The sequence below is a fragment of the Lithobates pipiens genome, unplaced genomic scaffold, assembly GCF_037356315.1.
Source record: "Lithobates pipiens isolate NorthernLeopardFrog02 unplaced genomic scaffold, aLitPip1_a1.2 Scaffold_18, whole genome shotgun sequence".
NCBI lineage: Eukaryota > Metazoa > Chordata > Amphibia > Anura > Ranidae > Lithobates > Lithobates pipiens.
In genome coordinates, this window is record NW_027507758.1 from 634,954,873 (window position 1) to 634,978,192 (window position 23,320).

At 43.5% G+C, this 23,320-nt stretch overlaps 2 protein-coding genes across 5 annotated transcripts in view; one reads left to right on the forward strand and one right to left on the reverse strand.

Moving 5' to 3' along the window:
• The window catches only part of LOC143989634 (uncharacterized), a 566,499-nt gene that overhangs the window by 169,955 nt on the left and 373,224 nt on the right, over nt 1-23,320 (reverse strand). The gene's annotated exons all lie outside the window — the stretch shown is intronic.
• LOC143989575 (uncharacterized) overlaps nt 1-23,320 on the forward strand; it is a 97,867-nt gene that overhangs the window by 67,280 nt on the left and 7,267 nt on the right. For 2 of the 4 annotated variants that reach the window (XM_077489762.1, XM_077489763.1), the window contains exons 2-7: nt 15,014-15,142; nt 15,270-15,404; nt 15,493-15,616; nt 15,733-15,830; nt 15,911-16,081; nt 16,169-16,307. The exons of 1 other annotated variant lie outside the window; for it this stretch is intronic. In XM_077489762.1, coding sequence (XP_077345888.1) covers nt 15,047-15,142; nt 15,270-15,404; nt 15,493-15,616; nt 15,733-15,830; nt 15,911-16,081; nt 16,169-16,307 — 763 coding nt within the window. In that variant the 5' untranslated portion in view covers nt 15,014-15,046. The remainder of the gene's footprint in view (nt 1-15,013; nt 15,143-15,269; nt 15,405-15,492; nt 15,617-15,732; nt 15,831-15,910; nt 16,082-16,168; nt 16,308-23,320) is intronic. One more of the 4 variants, XM_077489764.1, reaches the window with a different exon arrangement.

A 23,320-nucleotide genomic window follows, 5' to 3' on the forward strand; every position in this document is an offset into this window, starting at 1 on the left:
TTTTGGCCAAATTGAAGTGTTTTATGCCTGTAAACGCTTACACATTTTGGCATTTTTTCTGGCAAAAGACTGCTGCCAAGAGGAGGATTGTTTTTAAAGCATCCTGTGTGCATGAGGTCTTATAGCATTAGGATAATCATTCACACAGCACAATAGGTGCTCTATAGCACTTTCAAAGTGTGTCACATGCTGTTCGGTGCTGACTTTGCTATGGCTGTACAGACAGTGGTACAATCTGTAACACACAGTACAGCCATAAAGTAACAAAGTCAGCCCACAACAGCAGGTGACACACTCTGACAGAGCCATAGAGCACCTCCTGTGCCAATGATTATCCTATGCTGAGAATCATAAGGCACTGTGAGGATGTGGATGATTCTATTACAATGGGTGTTGTAACACCTCAACTCACCGTGTGCAGATGGTGATGCTGATGTCCTCTGCTGCCGCTGCTCGTCTGAGTCGCCTTACTGCTACTTCTCACACGAAGAGGCAGGAAGGAATCACTCCGCGGCGCCAGGGGGAAGGCACTACAGAGGACGCACTGGCCGGGACTTAAGCCAGCACGAGGAGCGGGCACGGAAGAGGCACTCTTCCGCACCCGAAATACAAGAAATAGTTCCTCCCCTCCTGCCTTGGTGTTTCGCTGGAGGATTTTTTTTAAATGACATATCTGTTCAGGTTGCGGGCCCCTCTGCTGGCCGGGCCCGGTATAGCAGGGCCAGCTGTACTGGCCTATCAGCGGCCCTGATAAGACCCGCTGACAAAGGGGGCGGGGTTGTTTTACTGACTAAAGAATTTTATCACAACCAACTAACAGAAATGTTGATGGAAGAAGATACGTATAAGAAACTTGATAAAGACCCTACTAAACAATATGAGTCGGAGCTGAAGGCATTAGTGAATTTCGGCGTCTCAACTGGGGTTCTAACTAACAAAGAGATTAAGTATTTGACCCCTAGTAGTAGTAGGATTCCTACTATCTATACTTTGCCGAAAATCCACAAGAGTATACAATGTCCACCTGGCAGACCAATTGTTAATGGGATAGGGTCCATCACATCCAGAATGGACCAGTATCTTGACTTATATCTGCAAAAAAGTGTAGTACAAACAAAAGCATATTTGCAGGATACTAAAAATCTTTTACAAATATTGGAAGAGGTGGACCTAGCTGGCAAAGAAGAGGTATACTTAGTCACAGCGGATGTTGCGTCTCTATATACCATCATCCAACACGATGATGCGATTTTGGCTCTGAATTGGGCACTTAGTCAGAGAGATGATTTGACACATAACCAAAAAGTCTTTTTAAGAAATGCCCTCGATTTCTGCTTAGGACATAACTATTTTTGGTATGGCGGAAAATTCTACTCCCAAAAACGCGGCGTTGCAATGGGTGCCAAGTTCGCACCTAGCATAGCGAACCTTTTTATGGGTGAGTGGGAAGACAAGAAGATCTTCTCTGTTAAGAGACAAGAATTACTGATATACAGACGGTATATAGATGACCTGATCTTTATCTGGTCTGGAACAAGATCTTCCCTTACTGATTTCCTTGCAGAATTGAATAATAATACTAGCCATATTAAATTGACGAGTGAAATAAGCACTGAAAGCATCAATTTTTTGGATGTTAACATCTACAGACATGGAGAAAGACTGGGGACCAAGGCTTATTTTAAACCTACAGATGCAAATAGCTATCTACCAATGCAGAGTGGACATCATCCGGTCTGGTTAAAGAACATCCCTAAGGGTCAAGTGACCAGGATCAGAAGAAACTGTTCTAACGACAATGACTTCTACTCCCAGGCGAATATGATTAAAGAAAAATTTCTGGAAAAGGGCTATTGTGATAAACAATTGGACAAAGTGATTGAAGGAGTAGCATCCACATCAAGAGATAATCTCTTGAATAATAATAAGGTTAATCACACTTCCAAGAGTCATGAATGGAATTTCATCTCAGGATATCATTCACAATATAGAGAGGTGGAGAATATATTTTTATCACACTGGCATATCCTTTTGATGGATAAAACACTACAACCAGTGTTACCTGCAAAACCTGGGTTTATTTATAGAAGAGCTCCCAATTATGCTGATAAGATAGTTAAAAAAGTGATAGACCCTCCCACCCATCCTCCCACTTTCTGGGAAAAAGAGGGTTTTTTTGCCTGTAGACGGTGCAGGGCTTGTAAAGAAGTAAACGCACCAATAAGAGCAATGGAACGGTTTATAACAACTGGGAATAATAAAGAATTCACAATTAAAGGGTTTATTACCTGCAATACATCGTATGTTGTGTACGCTTTACAATGCCCATGTGGGTTGATATATATAGGCCGGACTAAAAGACTTTTAAGGATAAGAATAGCGGAACATGTGGCTAATATCAAATTGGGTTTTAAGGACCATAATGTGTCCCTACACTTTAAGATTTACCATAATCAAGATCCTTCTGGACTCAGATTTTGGGGGGTAGATCATATGAAACCCTCCTGGAGAGGGTCAAATTTGGTACGAGAGTTATCCAAACGCGAAACGGAATGGATATATTTGGTTGACACTTTAACATCAAAGGGGTTAAATGTGGACCTAGATATTAATTGTTTTATTAGTGATTATTAAATTTTGGATTGGGCCCCTGCCTCGTAATGTTTAAATATTTTAAATCTAATTTTTTAAGTATTAATTTTTGAGCAATATCTAGTTGGGTGGTTAGGTATGATTTATAGTGAATGGATTAATGAAGACATCCATGGTATGGAAGTTTTACGTTTGCACCGTTACATAACCTCTATGAAGGGTCTATACTTACCTATACCAACTTCTACATATAATTGTCATATGCACATAGAAGTTTACGGACTCCGGTGGGTGTCTGGTAACCACAAGTATCCTATGGCTGATACACTATGTATTATTCATTTTTGATATGAGCTGATGAGTATGACTATTTTGGCTATTATAGAATGATCATTTTCAAATAGGTGTGAACTTACAATATTTATAGTATTTTTAATATTCGTAATATTTTAAATATTTTTAGTGTCTACGTTCCTTTTTCGCCTGCGATTTTTTTCTGTGTTAAAGTAGTCCAATTAGTAAGAAGCCCCTAAAATATATCCCACCTGGAATGGCACCTCATAGAGAGAATAAAAACCCTGGGGGTGGTGGTTCCATATAATTTAACTATTATTCCAGGTTCACTGAGACGCACATCTCAGGGTGATATGGGATGCAGGTTGTGTACGCATTAATGTTGTGTATATATATATATATGTATTTTGGTGGATGCACAAAACATATATACTGGCCTTGTTTAAATAGGGTCTATCTTTTAGAGAGATAGCTTGTAGACTTTTAATGTGTATATAAGTCCCTGTTTGTGTATTATACACACATACAGGGATTATGTGATGATTCTGGATTTGCTTACCATCTTCCTCTGTTATCTTTACTTGAGGTTATTTCTGCAGTTATGTATGGATTGAGGTTAATTTTAATTTAAATTTTGTAGTTTACATTTTTGTCTTTCATGTGCTGCTTGTGGCATAATGTCCGCTATGTTTGTGTGATTATTAGGTCGCTATGAATTCGGCGATCGTTTGTGCTTATATGTACATCTCCTCCCTGCATTGTCGGTCAGGCTGATTGTGTCCGGTTTCCATGACGGTGTGCAGCCGTGTCGTGTGGGCCGGACATTGTCTTGCTTTATGATTGGCTGACGGGGTGTGGGATTGTTGTGTGTATATATATTGGCCGCTGGCGTCGTGTAGCCACGCCCACGGTTGAAGTCGGAAGTGACGAAACGCGTCAGCGTGGCCTACACGACGCTACCGGAAGTGAGGTGTGCGCTCCACCGCTGACCACAGACCAGGAAGTTATACACAGTGTACACAGCGGAACACTGGCGAATGGCTCTGAGATCTGCAAACTCGGTGAAGTACACGGTTTTGAAATGCTGGCGTTGTTTTAGATAATGTACGCATATATTTGAGTGGGTGATTTTATTGTTTTGTGTGAACCTTTTTAAAAATAAAACAGTATTATGCAATGTGCACACTTTGTTTTATTTTTATGATAAACTTGGAGGACTGCTTGGGACTGCAACGCTAAGGTGATATATAGGAATTTTACTATACCCAATGAAGTGACTACTCCTTAAGGCTGGCTTTATCAGCAGTGTCTGGTGAGTTTAACCCACGAGGGGGTACACATCGCATGTGGTGAAGCACTCCCAGTTTATGGTGGAAGAAAGGTTGACAGCACTTTGATCACCTAGCAACGCTGATTAGATCACTATAGACACCTTATCTGCACACTAAGAACTTTCTAGTGATTTTTCGTACATTATTGCTTCTGTAAAGGACTCTCTTTAAAGCGCTGTTTTAATACTGATATTCTCAGATATATACTGAATTGTTTGTACTACTTTTTTATATATTTTTACTATAACTTTTAAACGGCTGCTATTACTATCCGTATTGCTTGGTTTTAATATACCTAGCAGTTATTATTTAGTATACTTTGGTTCTATTATTATTATCATTATATATGCAGGCATCTGCACATAAAAAAAATATTTTTTTCATTTATGTGTGTGCGTGCACCATATAGGTGAGTGCATATACGTAAGTATATATAATTTTGGGAGGTGTGTGAAGGTCCTAGTTTGGCGCAGAGAGGTATATGATAGGCCGTTTTCTAAAATATACCTGTTGTTTTATATATATATATATATATATATATATTTTTTTTTTTACTAGTAATAGCAGCGATAATCGATTTTTATTCTGACTGCGACGTTATGGCAAACACATCGGACATTTTTGACACATTTTTGGGACCATTGTCATTTATACAGCAATCAGTGCTATACAAATGCACTGATTCCTGTGTAAATGACACTGGCAGTGAAGGGGTTAACCACTAGGGGGTAGTGTAGTGGTTAAGTGTGTCCTAAGGGCGTGTTGTTAACTGCAGGGTGCGTGGCTGTGTTTTACACATCACTGATCTCTGCTCCAATCACAGGGAGCAGTGATCAGTGTCACTGTTGCTAGGCAGAACAGGGAGATGCTTGTTTACTTTAGCATCTCCCCGTTCTTCCTTCCCATGAGACAATCACAGGTATCCCCACTGCAATTGAGTCCACGGAACCCGCGATCAGACTCACGGAGGTCCCGACCGGCGCGCACGTGATGGCATGGGGGCAAATTTAAAGGGACGTACCTGTACGCCCATTTGCCTGTCCGTGCCATTCTGCCGACGTACATTGGCGTGCGCCGGTTGGGAAGTGGCTAAATGTCTGTCTTTCTGCACTGCAGTACATCTGACTTGTAGCAAAAATATTTTATATAATTGAACTGATTAAATATGATTTGAAATGGAATAGCATGCTATTTATTTTTTGAGCTATTCTGTAGTATACTACAAAATGTATTCCCTTGTTGTCATTGAATTTGTCACTTTGTCAGCATAGTATAGTTATACTACAGTACACACTGACATGACAGCAAGCACATACATTTTTTAAACATGACAGTACGCAATAAATAGAATATATATTTAATAAATATATATTGTATTTATTGCGTAATGTCATGTTTAAAAAAATCATGTGCTTGCTGTCATGTCAGTGTAGTATAACTGTATAACTTATAATACTACGCTGACAAAGTGACAAATTCAATGACAACAAGCGCATGAAGTTTATATATTATAGTATACTACAGAATGGCACAAAAAAATAAAATAGCATGCAATTGCAATTTGCAAGCAATCCATTCCATTTCAAATCAAATTTAATCAGTGCAATTATCTTTTTGGTACAAGTCAGATGTACTGCAGTGCAGCCATAACTACCTTGCATGGCAAGAGCCGCATCGTAAAAGAAAAAAAAGAGGAATTGGTTAGTTTTTTTAATTTTTAAAGCTGCCTCCTGGGGTTTAGCTTTTAAATTGATTTCACTCCCACTAAAAAAAAACATTCTATGCTATTATTCTGCGCTACCAGCAAAGGTGGACCATGTCTGCAGTGTAGAAATATTTTAACGTTTCTGATAAAGACACCAAATTTGCAATCTGTAGCCTTTGCTCAGCAGAAATTTCAAGAGGGGGTACAGTGCCAAGGCTTTTTTCTACAACAGGTTTGATACACCGCCTGAAAACATCATCCAGTTCAGAATTCAGATTACAAGAAAACAGTGCCCCTGCCAAAAAGTGTCTCAGGCTCAACACCATCTGTGGCCACAGTCTTGGAAAATATAAAAAAATGTGCAAGTGACAGTCCCAAAGCTCGTGCCATTACAGAAAATTATGGAATTTATTGCATTAAACGACCATTCATTCTCTGTTGTGGAGGACATTGGATTCTGCAGGCTCATGTAACATATTGAGCCACGTTACTCACTACTAATCAGACGCTACTTTGCAGATACCAGTCTACATGAATTGTTTAGCAGTGTTGGGAAACACGTTCATGAGCTCATAACTACCAACATCATAGCAATCAGTTTTACTACCGACATTTGGAGTTCAGACGTCAGTCCAACAAGCATGCTTAGCCTGACAGCACAGTGCATAGATGACAAATTTCAATTGCAAAACATCCTACTTAACGCATGCAAGTTTGTTGGATCACATACTGCAGCAGCAATAGCTGACACTTTAAAAACCACGCTTGACACTTGGCACATTGAGAAGTCTAAAGTGCGTTTGATTGTCCGAGATAATGCACAGAACATGTCAAAGGCAATGGTGGACTGTGAATTTAAAAGCATACTGTGCATGGCACACACGCTGCAATTAGCTGTGAATGAAGGATTGTGAGTCACTTTAAGCATTCTCCGTTTTTGCTTATTCCTGATTACAAGCTTTGCAGATGCAAAGTCTTTTTGAACAAAAGCGTGTTTTAGCTGCATACATTGCAGATTACGAGCTGCCGGCAACACTGAGCGCACATCAGTGGATGTTAGTTGAAAATAGTTTGTCTCTTCTATCTCCATTTGAACAGTTAACAAAAGAAATAAGCTCAACCAATGCTTCCATTTCTGAAGTTATTCCCTTGATTGCTGCACTGAAGCGTCTGCTAGGAAAAGAGATAGAAACAGACCATGGCATAAAAACGGCTAAAACCACTCTACTGGAGGGTATCACCAAGACACTGAGTCCATCCCTTTGTACTGCATTGCAACAGTTCTATATCCTCGATTTAAAGAGCATTATTTTCTCCAGCCATCTTCCAGGATGGCACGCCTGACAGGAAACACAATCAACAACAGAGTTTAAAAGTCCCCGCCCCTCCCTCCGACCCTCAGTTATTGATTGTATTTCCCACAGATGGCAGCAAAACCGTTTTTTGTTTTCTTCTAAGGACTAAAAGGTCGGGGACCTTGGTCACCCACCAGGGGAAAGAGACCCAGAGCAGCCAGTGGTGACTGCAGGGGTCTAGGGGGCATTGCCCTCCCAGGGGGACGTGCTAGCCAGAGACTTATTTCTGTGCTATGGTTGGGTTATCCTGTACCAGGGGCTGAGTGCAGGAAACCTTGTATTACTGTGCAAGGGGACAGGGGAGATGTCTCTATTCACAGTGCCCCCAGAGAGTCTGCTTGCCCTCATACCTGACGGTGGTGGATGGTGGTGAGGGACCACTCCAGTGTTTCCCAGGTGCTGGGAGGAAGCTCTGCCTGTGTATGCTCCCAGGAGGAGAGCTAGGACTTGCCAATGGGCGCAGTGCCCGAGTTGCGTTGGCAGCCGCTACTGCGCATATCCGGAAGTCACCTCGTGCCCTTGTGAGCTCATTTCCGGTGATTTGAGCTTCACCAAAATGGCGCCGAGCGGCGGCAGCGGAGGTGCCGTTTGCAGTCAGAGCAAGGTAATCGGACGCCGGGTTATAGCGGAGCACAATACCGGCAGAACACCGGCAAAATACCGGGTGGGGAAAGCGGTAGCAGAGGGGGAAACGGAAGGTCCCATCTGCTCTAAGAAGTACTCCAGCCTGCTGGGCAGACACAAGAGTATGGAGAATTAGGAGGGACCTGACCAAGCAGCTACTGAGGTTGCCACAGGAGGTGAGTAAACCTGCTGAAAAGGAGGGGGGAAGGGAGTGGGGTTGGTCCTATTTCCCTCTTCCCCAAAAAGACACTGGGTAGCTTATGCAGTGTTATATTGCCATTCATAGGTCCTGAATGCCCTGCCCAGGGGTCGACCAGTAGGTCCAAACCCAAAGCTACTTCCAAGTCTAGGCAATGTGGGTATTGCAATGATAAGCTTTCGCAAAGCCACAGCACGCCTTTTTGTGACAAATGCATCTTTAAGCTGGCAGACAAGGAGACAGCACAAGTTGTGAAGGAATGCCGGGCGCTGCAGTCAGAGATGCTAGCAACCCTTCAGTCCTTTAGGACAATGTTTGAAAAACATCAGACCCCATCAGGAGGGGACAGCACCCTCTCACAGGATGATATTTCTACCAGTTATACAGGGGGGGGGGGGTCCCAGGAACCTACCCTGTAGCCAGGTGGAGGCTAAGCCTGGGGGACACCTCTTCTCAGCGGAGGACATGGAGGGTCTTGTTAAAGCTATTTATGCTTTAGAGGACATTCAGATGCCCTCTGCCCAGGTGTCTACTCAGGATAGGGTGTATAGAGGGTTGGGTAAGTTGCAAGCTAGATCCTTCCTGGTACACCAGTCCCTTAAAGACATAATTCTAAGGGAATGGAAAGAACCTGAGCGCAAGCTTCTAAGACTGAAGACCTGGAAGCGTAGATGCCCCTTTGAGGGGGAGGAAGAGAAATTCTTGAAGGTCCCTCGCTTGGAGGCATCTTTGGCGCAGGTTTCCAGGTGGTCAGACCTGTCCTTCGAGGACGCATGCAACATTCAGGTTCAGATGGACAAGAAATCGGAGACCTTGTTACGTAGAGCCTGGGAGGCCAATGCCGCGGCTATGGGCCCCGCTTTGGCCTCAGCCTGTGTGGCCAGAAATGCAGACGCTTGGCTTAATAGGTTAATGGACCACATCTCACGTGGAAAAGAGTCCAAGGAAGTGCTTGACTCCTTGGAGGTAGTCGGAAGAGCAGTAGCCTATTTGGCAGACGCAGCGGTGGAGACAGTGAGAACGACTGCTAAGTCAACGGCTTTACTAAACACCGCTAGGAGTGCCCTATGGGTCAAAACTTTACCTCCAAATCCCGGCTGTGTGGTATCCCCTTCGAGGGCTCCCTGATGTTTGGTTCGTGGCTTCAGCAAGTACTTTCCCAATCCACAGAGAAGGGTAAGAAATTCCCTACAAAGCCAAAGAAATTTTTTCGAGACCCCTTGGCAAAAGGTCAGTCTAGGGGTAAAAGTGACCAGAGAAAGAAGTGGGGACTTGGCAAGGAAAAAAGCGGGCTCTTTTTTTGACCTTCCAACAAAGAAACCAAATGACGCCAACATATAGGTTGGCGCATGGCTCTTATGGTTCATCCCGCAATGGGAGAGAATCACACACACTACTTTATATGTTAAATCTCGTAAGAGAAGGATACAGGTTGGAATTTCAGGCGACCCCCTCAGAGCAGGAAGTAATTATTTCGGTTCCAGCGAGTCAGCGGGCGCTCGGGTTTTATTCCCATATTTTCGTGGTCCCGAAGCCATCGGGCAAGTTTCGGTTAATCATAAATTTGAGGATGTTAAACCGGTATTTTCTATACAAAAAGTTCAGGATGGAGAGTATTTTCTCGCTAAGAAAACATCTCCAGAAAGGGGTCTTTATCATCGCGTTAGATCTGAAAAATGCGTACTTCCATGTACCCGTTGCCCCGGAACACCAGAAGTACCTGCGTTTCGTGGTACGCACAGAGCGGTGGGTAGAACATTGGCAGTTCAGGGCCCTCCCCTTTATCCTTGCGGCCAGTCCGAGGATCTTTACCAAGGTTATCGCCGAAGTGGTATCTTTCCTACACCTCCAGGGGATAGCTCTGATGCTTTACTTAGACGATATGCTGATCTACAACCCGAGCCAGAAAACAGTTGCTGTTAGACGGGGACAGAGTACTGGCCACCCTGGAGTCCTTGGGTTGGATGATGAGCCGGGAGAAGTCCTCTCTGGATCCATCGCAGTCCAAGGTGTACTTAGGGTACTAGATAGACTCGACGGCCCAAAAAAAAAATTTTTTCCCACAGAAAAGATTTTGAAGGTTCAGGGAGCAGTACTGACTCTCCTCGAATCGGGGGAGGCCTCGCTAAGGAACATCATGAGAGTTCTGGGACTCGTGACTTCCTTTATCCCGGCCGTCACTTGGGCCCAGCTCCATTGCCGGGAACTCCAGGCTTCTCTTCTCTCCTCTTGGGGAGGCAGAAGAGAGGCCCTGGAGGAAAGAGTGCGGCCCAGAGAGGGGGTAGTACACTCCCTACACTGGTGGCTCAACCCAAACAATCTATCGGGAGGTCGAGCCTGGTCACAATTAGATCCAGTAGCCATAACTACAGACGCAAGCGCCTGGGGTTGGGGTGCTCACTTGGGAGACCAATACATCCAGGTTCCGTGAAACCACAGCCACAGAAGTGCTTCGTCCAACTTCAGGGAACTCCTGTCAGTTGGAAAGGCGCTAAGCTTTTTCAAGAAGCAGGTCCGAGGCAGGGAGGTGCAAGTATTTTCGGACAACCTGGTAACAGTATCCTACCTGAACCACCAAGGGGGGACAAGGTCGGGCAGGTTGAGGAGATTAACTCAAGAAATCCTGGAGGAAGCAGAGAAGAATATTCTCTTGCTTTCAGCAACCCACATAAAAGGATCACTCAACCTTCAGACAGATTTCCTCAGCAGGCGGCCCGTTCTTCAGGGAGAGTGGCAACTGAACAAGGAAGTGTTCGCTCTGGTAAGCCGTCGATTCGGCAAGCCAGAGATTTGTTTGCCCATCAGGAAAACACAAAGGTTCAGAGATTCTTTTCCCTCACCAGGGAGCAGGGATCCTTGGGGTGGATGCCTTTGCTCAGAACTTGTTCTGTTTTGTTCTGGCGTATGCTTTCCCTCCCCTAATGCTCATTCCCAGGGTGTTTCAGAAGCTCTCGCAGTCAAAAGGAGACCTCATTCTGATCACACCCTGGTGGCCGAAGAGGGCCTGGTTACCCACCATATGGAGATGGTCGGTTGTTCCTCTGCTGCGTCTTTCAGTTCAGCGAGATTTCCTTTGCCAGGGCCCAATTGTTCATCCCGACCTGGGGTTTCTCTCTCTGACCGCCTGGCTTTTGAGAGGGAAATCCACAGGGATAGGGGATGCTCGGAGAAGGTGATTGATACACTATTACTCAGTAGAAAGAGGGTTACCAGACAGATCTACGCAAAGGTCTGGAAGGTTTTCTCCAGTTGGCTTCAGTCAAAGGAGGGATCCCTCCAAACGGTTCCAACCCTTCTAGATTTCCTTCAGGATGGGGTGGACCAGGGGTTAACGGTTAGCACCCTTAGGGTACAGGTTGCGGCCCTGTCTGTATTTTTTTGACAGAAGGCTGGCTCGAGACCCCCTTGTTAAAAGATTTTTGTTGACCAGGGAGAGGTTAGCCCCAGTAAGGACAATTAGGTTCCCACCGTGGGATTTATCCCTGGTATTGGATGCCCTGACGAAAGGGCCTTTTGAGCCGGTGGCTCAAGTTTCCTTTAAATTTCTTTAATTTAAGATGGCTTTCCTTCTGCCCATTACCACAACCAGAAGGATTGGCGACCTACAAGCTCTGACGATCAAAGAGCTGTTTTTGCTAATCCTGGAGGATAGGGTAATCTTCAGACAGGATCCTCTATATTTACCAAAATATGTCTTCTGGGTTTCATAGATCACAGGAGATTATCCTTCCGTCCTTCTGCCAGAATCCAAGAAGTGAGAAGGAAGAAAGGTTCCACCTCTTATGCCGCGTACACACGAGTGGACTTTTCGACTAACTAGGTCCAACGGTCTTTCTGACGCACTTTCTGCGGAGTTCCAAACTGAGTTTCCGAATGAACGGACTTGGCCATACACAATCACACGAAAGTCCAACGGATTCGAACGTGATGACGTACGACCGGACTAGAATAAGGAAGTTCATAGCCAGTAGCCAATTGCTGCCCTAGCGTCGGGTTTTCATCCGTCAGACTAGCATACACATGAGCGGATTTCTCGATAGGAACTGGGTCAGGCGGCGTTCCGGTGAAAAAATTTGAAACATGTTCTATTTCTAAAGTCTGTCAGATTTTTGGACAGTAAAGGTCCGATAGAGCCCACACACATTCGAATTGTTTGAAGGATTCACTCTGTCGGACCTTTGCTGTCAAAGTCCAGTCGCGTGTACGTGGCATTAGACGTTAGGCGCTGTCTCCTAGCCTATCTAGAAAAGGTGAGAGAATTTAGGAGATCAAACCATCTACTGATCATCTTTTCTGGCCAAAGAAAGGGTTTGCAGGCCTCCAAACCAACAATAGCTAGGTGGCTCAAACAGACCATAGCAATAGCTTATAGGCTTTTCAGGTAAGCCAGTACCAGTCCACCTTAGAGAGCACTCAACTAGATCTCTGGCGACCTCCTGGGCAGAGAGGGCAATTGATCAGATCTGCAAGGCAGCAACATTGACGAGTCAAATGACATTTCTGAGGCACTACAGAGTGAAGCTGTTGTCCCCTCAGGACTTGGCGTTTGGCAGGAAGGTCCTACAGGCGGCGGTCCCACCCTAAGGTAGGCCTGAACTTGTTGCTCATCGTCTCAGGTGTGCCGTCCTGGAAGATGACTGGAGAAAATTACCAGTTACACTTACAGGTAACGGGTTTTCTGGGAAATCTTTCAGGGCGGCAGGCCTACTTCCCTACCCTTAATTGTTGGTGATGTTTTTCAGTCTTCACAGAATGTTCCCTCTGACACTGGTGTGGGACTATACTTTGTCATAACTGAGGGTCGGAGGGAAGGGCGGGGACTTTTAAAATCTGTTGTTGATTGTGTTTCCTGTCAGGTGTGACCGGTCATCTCTTAGGTGTGCCATCCTGGAAGTTTTCTCAGAAAACCCGTTACCGGTAAGTGTAACTGGTAATCTTATTATTGAGAAAAAGCAGCGTGCACGGGAAATTATACAGGCACAAATGGAGGTGGTGGAAGCATCTGGTGAAGGAGTTTTGAGGTGTAGCACAGAGGAAAGTGAGAAGAAACGGTTGCATACAAGTGAAGAGGAGCACGCTCCCTCCATATCTGATATGTTTGAAGAAATTTTACATTAATGCACCCCGGTCCATAGCAGTGCCACAACAAGTGCAGCTACCCAACAGCTGGACATTTATTTAGCTGAACGGCCTATCGCCAGAAGCGACAATCCCCTTGAGTACTGGTGCATCAACAAACGTTTTCCTTTGCTTGCACAGATTGCACGCAGATATTTATCTGCCCCAAGCACCAGTAAAGAGAGTGAGAGACTATTCAGTCTAGCATCTCATATTCTTGATGAGAAGAGAAACTGTCTCTCCTGTGAGAAAGCTGAACAACTTTTGTTCTTAAAGCGAAATCTGCCACTTTTACTGAAATAGATTTATAAATCCGTAGCATAGACCAATTCATTTACCATGTTGAGCATAGTAAATTAATTGGTATTGGACTGTGCTATTGGACAATTGAAACATACAACATAGTATGACTGACTATCAGTATGTTCCAATTGTCTAGTTGTGCCATTTGTTGGTTGTTCATTGTAGTTCTACAGTTTTTTGCACTTCTTCAATTTAAGAGAGAACTCCAGCTTTTGAACTACTGTACAACTACTGTACATACATAGTTTGTTGCTGTTGGTCCAAACTATGTCTGTCCGCAAGCTGTCATCCTGTTGCATGTGCAAATGCAAAACTGTATGTTCTGTATCTGTGGCTGTCCACATACTCCAGTACTATACACTATGCCACACTGTGTTCCGGATATGGGTGGAGACTTCCAGAAACACAGACTAGTCTATATTGCTTACTGTGATTGGCTGAGCACCGCTGCTGTAGACTAGTCTGTCTTCCGGGAAGTCTCCGCTCATACTCGGGGGCCGGAACACAGTGCGGTCTACTGTATGACTATGTATGTAACCCGCAGCTACATACATACATTTTTATTGCACATGCAGCCGCTGACACCTTAAGGAGAAAATTAATAAAATAAAAATAAAGTCTTCTTAGACTTAGTCTTGGGCATGCTATTTTTATATTATATATAATTTTTTTATGCCTGTTTTTTTATTATTATTATTTTTTTTTTTGTTATGGTTTTATTTTTACACTGACTGCAGTCTGAACTGCAGGGTATGCTGTAGTTGCTTTAATTTATTATAATTTTGTATTTTATTTTTATTAAAGTACTTATTTCCATTACTGGATTGTACTATTCTTTTATTCATAAAATAAATGATTACGTTGAATATGAATAATATAATGAATATAACACAATTTGATATATCAAATATTTTTTTTGTTTAATAGATATAAAAATACATTTTCGGTATCTGTTTTAGTTTTCGGTATCGGTGTGTATCTATATATATCTGATAGTTTGTGGACTATAGTTTTCCTACAGACTAAACAATATACTCTGATTTGAGTTGTTTTTTTGTTTTTTACCAAGGAAATGTAACAGAATACCGTTTGGCTTAAATTTATGAAGATAATTTATTTTCAATATTTTAAAACAGAAAAATGTGTGTTTTTTTTTTTTCAAAATGTGTGTATTTTTTTTAAATTTATATGGCAAAAAATGTAAAACTTAGTGGGGTTAAATACCACCAGAAGAAAGCTCTATCTGTATAAAACAAAATTATAAAAATGTAATTTGGATACAGTGTTACATGAATGAGTAATTGTTATTCAAGGTGTGAGAGCACTGAAAGCGGAAAGTTGGCCTGGGCAGGAATGGAATAAAAGTGTCCGCTATTGAGGTGGTTAAATGTACAGCAACCCTCCTATTACCCCCCCCCCCCCCCCTCACATCCACATCCTATTATTGTGTGACCATTACCATCCAAATAATTCTTAATTTCATTTCCCAAAGTTATCCGTCTACAAGGAGACCTGTATAGATCAAATGACGGCACCAATGAGGATGGAGGAGGACCGGAGTCACATGACTGAGAAGATACTAAACCTCACCCTGGAGATCATCTACCTGCTGACCGGAGAGGTGAGGAGGATTCTGGGAGGTCACATGACATCACTCTTATCTCTATTAATAAAACACAGACCTGACCGGAGAGGTGAGGAGGATTCTGGGATTCTAACTTGATATTCCTATTGGTTCCTCAATACAGAGATTTCCTCTTGTGAAGTCAGGTGATCATATGACCATCACAGTGCCTCCATGTGACTCCCTAACACCTGAGAGACACAACATGCAGAAGATTCTAGAAGTCGCCAAGAAGATGATGGAGCTGCTGACAGGAGAGGTGAGGAGGATTCTGGGAATTCTGGGACATTATCCAGTAACAGACAAGGGATGTGTCTGGATGGTGACTGTATCATTGTGTGTGTCAGGTTCCTATAAGGTGTCAGGATGTCACTGTCTATTTCTCCATGGAGGAGTGGGAGTATTTAGAAGGACACAAGGATCTCTACAAGGACGTCATGATGGACAATCAGCCGCCCCTCACATCACCGGGTAAGAGGAGACTTTATTGTAAAGGAGAGAGCAGTACGGAGGCTCCACCTAGATCCCCCATCATCTGATAAACACATAGAAACAATGTATTCAGTCAGTGTGTGTGTTTCCTACAGATGGATCCAGTAATGGGAACCCACCAGAGAGATGTCCCCGTCCTCTGTATTCCCGGGATTCCACACAGGAGGGTCACACCATCCCCGACCATCATCAGGTAGATGAGGAACAATCACTGATAGTTAAAACTTAGAGAAGCATTTTTGTGCTCAAATTAATGTTTTATTTTATATGCAGAGTGGAAACCTTGGGGATTATAATATTGTTGGTAAAGAAGTGTATGAAGAGGATGAGGAGTATGAAGTGATGGAGCCACCTAATACCAGGAACCCACCAGAGAGATGTCCCCGTCCTCTGTATTCCCAGGATTACACACAGGAAGATCACACCATCCCTCACTGTTACAAGGTTAATGGAATGGAGCTTATAAAACACAGATTGTTTATGTGAGATTATATTTTACAGATGATATTCATTATCATTTTATTGATTTAGAGTGGAGATCCAATTGATATAGAATTTGAGGTTCAAGCAGAAGAGGAAGAGAGGAGTGTGAGGGATGATCAGCAGTCTATGGAGGATGGAATAACTGGGACATTTATAGAGGAGGACACTCCTACAGAGATCAGCACAGGTGGGTCATTAACACTAAATACATTCCTCCCCCCATACTGCTCACTGATTGGTCCAGAGTAGGGCGGGGACTGGATGATATCTGCTTGTAATATCCTGGTCACTTTCCTGAGTAGGGATGAGCTGCCTATTCAAGTCAAACCCATCTTCGACTCGAACATCATCTGTTTGGCAAAATCCATAATTCACTGCGGCATCACAGCATTGCTGGCTGATGATTGGCCAAGCATGCACTATGACCCGCATGCTTGGCCAATCACATCGCTGTCAGCGTAGAGAGCCATAATTGGCCATAGGCAGGATGCCTGTGGCCAATTATGGCTCAGGGGGTTTAGTACACACCCCACACTATATAAGGCCGCCTGCGTGGAGGCCTTGTGTAGTGTTTTGCGTCAGCAAAGAGAGAGAGAAATAGACAGAGAGACAATGTCTGAATTACCTTTGAAGCTGTTGTAATTACAGTGGACCTTTTTTGAGACGAGTGCATCAGATTGCACCGCTGCTATTTGCAACATATGTCTTAAGCGTGTCTCACGTGGCCAAAACATCAGCCACTTGGGCACCATATGCTTGACCAGACATATGTTGACCTGCCATGCAGTCCATTGGCAAGCGTACCTAAAAGATCCACACCAAAGAACAAAGCGGACCTCTCCTTGCTCCTCATCAGCTGGGATCTCCAACCCCACTAGACCTTCAGTCCTCTCTGAAACCTGCACTGAGAGGAATGAAGGTGTAGAATTAGGTGTGTCACAGCCAAGTACTTGCAGGCAATCTGCTAGCAGTACACCGACGTCCGATTGTACCAGGCAAATTTCTCTGCCTCAGCTGCTGGGCCGTCAAAAGAAGTTCACTCCCAGCCTTTCAGATGCCCGGTGGTTAAATGCTAGCCTGACTAAATTGCTAGCACTTTAACTGCTGCCTTTTCAGTTGGTAGACTCGGCCCCCTTCCGTGAGTTTTCACAATGTGCGATTCCTCAGTGGCAGGTTCCCAAACGCCACTTTTTCTCATGGAAGGTGATTCAAGCTCTCTACCGGCACGTGGAAGGCAATGTCCTTGCCTCGCTGGACAGGGCGGTCAGTGGTAAGGTGCATATTACCGCTGACTCATGGTCCAGCAGGCATGGACAGGGACGTTACCTATCTTTCACGGCACTTTGGGTGACTCTTCTGGCAGCTGGGAAGGATGTAGGACAAGGTGCAGTAGTGTTGGAGGTTGTTCCTCCACCACGCCTCCAAAATGCTACTACTGGTTGTGACACACCTCTCTCCTCCACCCCCTCCTCTTCTACTTCCTCCATGGCCTCTTCCTGTGCTTTGTCCTCAGAACCAGTCATGCTCTATAGGGGTTCAAGAGGCTACGCAAGTACGCAGGCAAAAAGATGCCATGCCGTGCTTGCGCTGGTGTGCTTGGGGGACAGGAGCCACACTGGGGCAGATATTTTGTCTAGAGGTCGACCGATATATCGGCCGGCCGATATTCGCCGTTTTTTAAATAATCGGCATCGGCCGATTGTTCTGATAAAAAGCCGATTTAGAACTACAGCGGGACTTTGAAATGACTTCTGTATAGAAGTCAGTGTGAGTTGCCTGAGTCGTCATAGCAACGTCTTTCCTCCTCTCTGGGCAGACTGCCAAGAAAAGAACAAAATGATACAATGTTTACACTTCTGAATGAATGAAGTCATCTCTGTGTAGAAGTTCTCAGTTTAACCATTTAAAGACTAAATCTTTTCTGACACTTGTTGCTTACAAGTAGAAATCCTGTATTTTCTGCCAGAAAATCACTTAGACCCCCCAAAAATTATATATATATTTTTAGCAGAGATCCTAGGGAATAAAATAGCGGTTGTTGCAATATTTTATGTCACACAGCATTTGCACAGAGGTCTTTCAAATGCATTTTTTGGGGAAAAAAATACACTATTTAAAAATAAAATAAAAACAGTAAAGTTAGCCCATTTTTTTTTTTCGTCCAAAAGTTTTGACTACCTGTTTTTATTTAATACATAGGGGTTTTTTTTTTTTTTTTTTTTATATATATATCTAAATCATACATACAAGTAAACTGATTGGAGGTTTATTTTGTTTAATAAATGTTTAAATGTAAGAAATTTTCTGTATCACTTATGAAGGCTGCTTTCACACTGGAGCGTTGATGGTAAAACGCAAGTTTTAGCGGCTCTTTACCATCATTTTAGCGGTGCTATTTGGCTGCTAGTGGGGCACATATAACCCAGCTAGCGGCCAAGGAAGAGGTTAAATGTGCCCATGAAGCACTGCTGCCAAATCGCATTGCATGCGCTGCGGCAGTGGTGCCCATTCATATCAATGGGCAGGAGTGGTGGAGGAGCGGTATACACCACTCCAAACGTGCTGCTTGCAGGACTTTTTTTTTAAGATCCTGCCAGCGCATCGCCTCAGTGTGAAAGCACTCTGTCTTTCACACAGACTGCAGGGGAGCCATTTTGCAGGCACTTTACAGGCGTTATTTTTAGCCCAAAAGCGCCTGAAAAACGCCCCAGTGGGAAAGGTGTGTTAGATCAAGGGGGATTAAAAAAAATAAATAAATAAATAAATAAAATCGGCCTAACATATCGGCCCAAAAAAAATCGGCATCATATATCGGCTATCAGCCGCCATGATTTCTAAATATCGGCATCGGCCAGAGAAAAACCCATATCGGTCAACCTCTAATTTTGTCAGCTGTGCAGGAGCAGGCTGAGAGGTTTTTGACGCCACGCCAGCTTAAGCCAGAAATGGTGGTTTGCGACAATGGCACCAACCTCCTCTTCGCCCTCCGACAGGGAATACTGACCCATGTGCCCTGTGTGGCTCATGTCTTTAACTTGGTGGTGCAGCGGTTCTTGGGCAGGTACCCGGGCTTACAGAATGTCCTCAGGCAGTCCAGAAAAAATCTGTGTGCATTTCCGCCAGTCATATAATGCCAGTGCTCGGTTGGCTGACCTCCAAAATGAATTTAACCTGCCCAAGAACCGCCTAATCTGTGACATGCCCACCAGGTGGAACTCAACATTGGCTATGCTGCAGTGGCTGCACACGCAGCAGAGGGTCATCAATGAGTACCTGTGCGACTACGGCACCAGGACAGGGTCAGGGGAGCTCGTTTTTTTTTCCCCATGCCAGTGGGCCATTATCAGGGATGCATGCACTGTCCTGTCACCATTTGAGGAGGCCACAAGGATGGTGAGCAGTGACAGTGCATGCATCAGTGACACTGTCCCTCTTGTCCACCTGTTGGAGCACACGCTGCGTGGAATAATGGACAGGGCACTTGAGGCAGGAAGAGGAGGACTTCCTTGCCTCTCAAGGAAATGCAATTGACCTACTGGCCTGTCCTGCATCCAGCGTTTTTTTGGAACGCACATTCAGTGCTGCTGGAGGCTTTGTAATCGATCATAGGGTGCGCCTGTCCACTGACTCGATTGATCGACTGACCTTCATAAAGATGAATCAGTCTTGGATCACCACCAGCTACCAAGCACCTCCTGAAGCTGATGTAACCGAATTTTTTTTTTTTTTTTTTAAATGTCAGATCCCTTCAAGACTGCCTATGCTGATGCTAAGTGACTATGCTGTTATGCTGACTGACTATCCTCTTCCTCCTCAATGATCCTGTTGATAGCTTGGAAGAACATTTTTGGTTCTGGGTGTTGCCACCAGTGGCTAAGGCACACTTTTTCAGCCTCTGTTTAACAGGAGCGTGTAACTACAATTCTTGATGCAATACTTTACAGCAGGGCTCATTGCTGCACTCCAACTAGAGTATCTGTGATGGGTTGCAGTGTCGTGGCAACAGCAACAGTGCCTAAGGCCCAATTTTTCAGCCCCTGTTTAACAGGGGCGTGTAATTACAATTTTTGATGCACTACTTTGCAGCAGGCCTGCGCTCCAACTAGATTATCTGTGAGGTGTTGTGGCACCAGTGCCTAAGGCCCAATTTTTCTGCCCCTGTTCAACAGGTGCATGTAATTACAATATAATATTTCACAGCAGGGCCCGTTCCAGCGCCCACCAAGAGTAACTGTGAGGACTTGCAGTGTTATGGCACCTGTACCACCACAACCACCAAAGGCCCAATTTTTCTACCACTGTTCAACAATGTCATGTAATTACAATCCTTGATATAATAGTTCACAGCAGGATGTTCCAGCACCCGCCAAGAGTCACTTTGAGGACTTACAGTGTTGTGGCAACACCAACACCTTAGGCCCAAATTTCTGCAGAGCATATGCCCCTACTTTCAAACATCCAACTTACAAACGTCTCCTACTTGCAAACCGAAGGAGACAACAGGAAGTGAGATTAAATCTACCCCTAAGAAGGGAAATTCTCTCCTGTAAGAGTTGATATGGGAAAAACGTGTCTCCTCTCCACTAATGCTTTATCCCAATCCTTGTTTTACTAAAAACCCCACATTTTCAAAAAACATTTGTCATTGGGACAGAGAGTGAGGTGACAGCTTCTGAAGAGGTGCACAGACAGCAAAAAAAATGTTACAGGGGTGATAACCCTTCCCCATGTTTTCCAAAAAGCTTAAAAATAGCTTTTTTGACTGGAGCTACACTTTAAAAATGTACCAGTTCAAAATTACAAACAGATTCTACTTAACAACAAACCTACACAGTCCCTGCCTTGTTTCCATTGCCTGTATACTGCTGTTCAGAGTATATAGGGCCTGGGGACCCCACGCCTTTCCTTTTTTAAATTTGGGTATGGGGTTCCGCTTAATATCCACACAAGACCCAAAGGGGCTGGTAATGGGCGGGGGGGGATACCCATGCCATTTTTCTCAATGATTTTCATCCGTATTGCTGGAACCAGACATTACATTAATACCGCAAGCAGTTTTAAATTACTTTTTTCCTTTAGAAATGTCATTTTGTGCAGGGGATGTTCTAAACATGGGAAACACGTGCCACTTCACCGGCATACTATAGACACCCCCCAGGCATGATATATAAAGGGATATTTCACTTTTTTTTTCACTTTCAGCGTCATTAACCACTTTACGACCGGCGCACGGCGATGTACATCCATTTTTTGAAGAGGGATATCTTGGTAACGGCAGCAGCTGCTGCCACAAACGAGATATCCATCTCTTCAGGCGCCGGTTGTGTGTACGATAATGGTGGTCTCCACGGTGGGTTCGCCGTGATATTACCATTATTGGCAGCGGGAGAGGTGTCGCCAATCTCCGCGCCCTCCGCTGCTTACCGGAGCCGTCAGTAGTGGCAGAGGAGATCGGGTCCTTTCCTATGCTGGGTATGGAGAAGAGTAAGGCTAAGATGGCTCCCACTCATCTCTATACCATAGGAGGGTGGAAGCGATGTCAAAACATCACTTCCGCCCATACCTCTTAAAGGAACATTTTTTCAAAGTAATTTTTTAAATTACATTTTTTTATTGCATTTAAGTCCAAATATAAGATCTGAGGACCTTTTGACCCCAGATCTCATATTTAAGAGGACCTGTCGTGCATTTTTCTATTACAAGGGATGTTTACATTCCTTGTAATAGGAATAAAAGTGATCCCCTTTTTATTTTTTTATTTTTATTTTTTTAGTTCCAAAAATATTTTATTGAAGTATACACGAGGTACAAAGATTGCTAGTACCGATATACAGCTGAATAAAATACATTGGATCAAGAACAGTGCTAACAAATGAAAATAACAAATTAACACAACATGTACAACAACTTGAAATGGATATCTGGCTGTAAATAAGCCATTTAGACTTGCCAAATATTATTTTAACTGAAAAACCCCAATTTATTCAGTAAATGTTAAGCTAGTTCTAAAGCCTTAATGGAGGACTTGGCAGAATCCTCGGGAAGATTGGTTAGAATAACGGCTTTAGAAGGGACCTACAGAAGGGGCAAGGGGGCATGGAGGGCAGTGACCACAGTGTCATAAGACGTAAGTGTAGAAGGCCTATAAGTGTTTCAGTTAGTAAGCATTAGGGTAAGGAAGGGATCAGGAAGAGCCCCCAAAGGGGGATACGTTAATGAGATAATTGGGTAACTAAATCTCTCGGTGGTGAGACTCCGGTTAAAAGTTGGTGACAGTCCGCTGAAGAGCGGAAGTGGTGCCAACACGCCCAAGTTGCCTAGTATTTAGAAGGGGCATCCTTGGCTTGACAGATTAAATTTTCCATTTCAGCTACATTTGAGACTCTGGTAATCCAATTAGTGATGGAGGGCGGTATAGTGGATTTCCATAATGCAGGAATACACATTTTGGCCCACTTTTTTTTAAAACTGTGTAAAAATAAATAAAATCAAAATAGTAAAATAAATAAGAATTTTTTTTTTAACCACTTCAGCTCCGGACCAATAAACACCTTAAGGACCAGAGGTCTTTTTGCAATTTCGCACTGCGCTGCTTTAACTGGCAATTGCGCGGTCATGCAATATTGCACCCAAACGAAATTTGCGTCCTTTTCTTCCCACAAATAGAGCTTTCTTTTGATGGTATTTGATTGCCTCTGCGATTTTTTTTTTTTTTGTGTTATAAATGGAAAAAAGAGCGAAAATTTTGAAAAAAAAAGATATTTTCTTCTTTTTGTTATAAGAAAAATCGAATAAACTAAATTTTAGTCATACATTGAGGGCAAAATTTATTCAGCCACATGTCTTTAGTAAAAAAAATGTCAATAAGCGTATATTTTTTGGTTTGCGCAAAAGTTATAGCGTCTACAAACTAGAGTACATTTTCTGGAATTTACACAGCATTTAATTTATGACTGCCGATCTCATTTCTTGAGGTGCTAAAATGGCAGGGCAGTACAAATCCCCCCCAAATGACCCCATTTTGGAAAGTAGACACCCCAAGAAAATTGCTGATGGGTATGTTGAGCCCATTGAATATTTTTTATTTTTTTTGTCCTAAGGGATTGAATAATGACAAAAAAAAAAAAAATATTTTTACAAAAAGTTGTCACTAAATGATATATTGCTCACACATGCCATGGTTATATGTGGAATTGCACC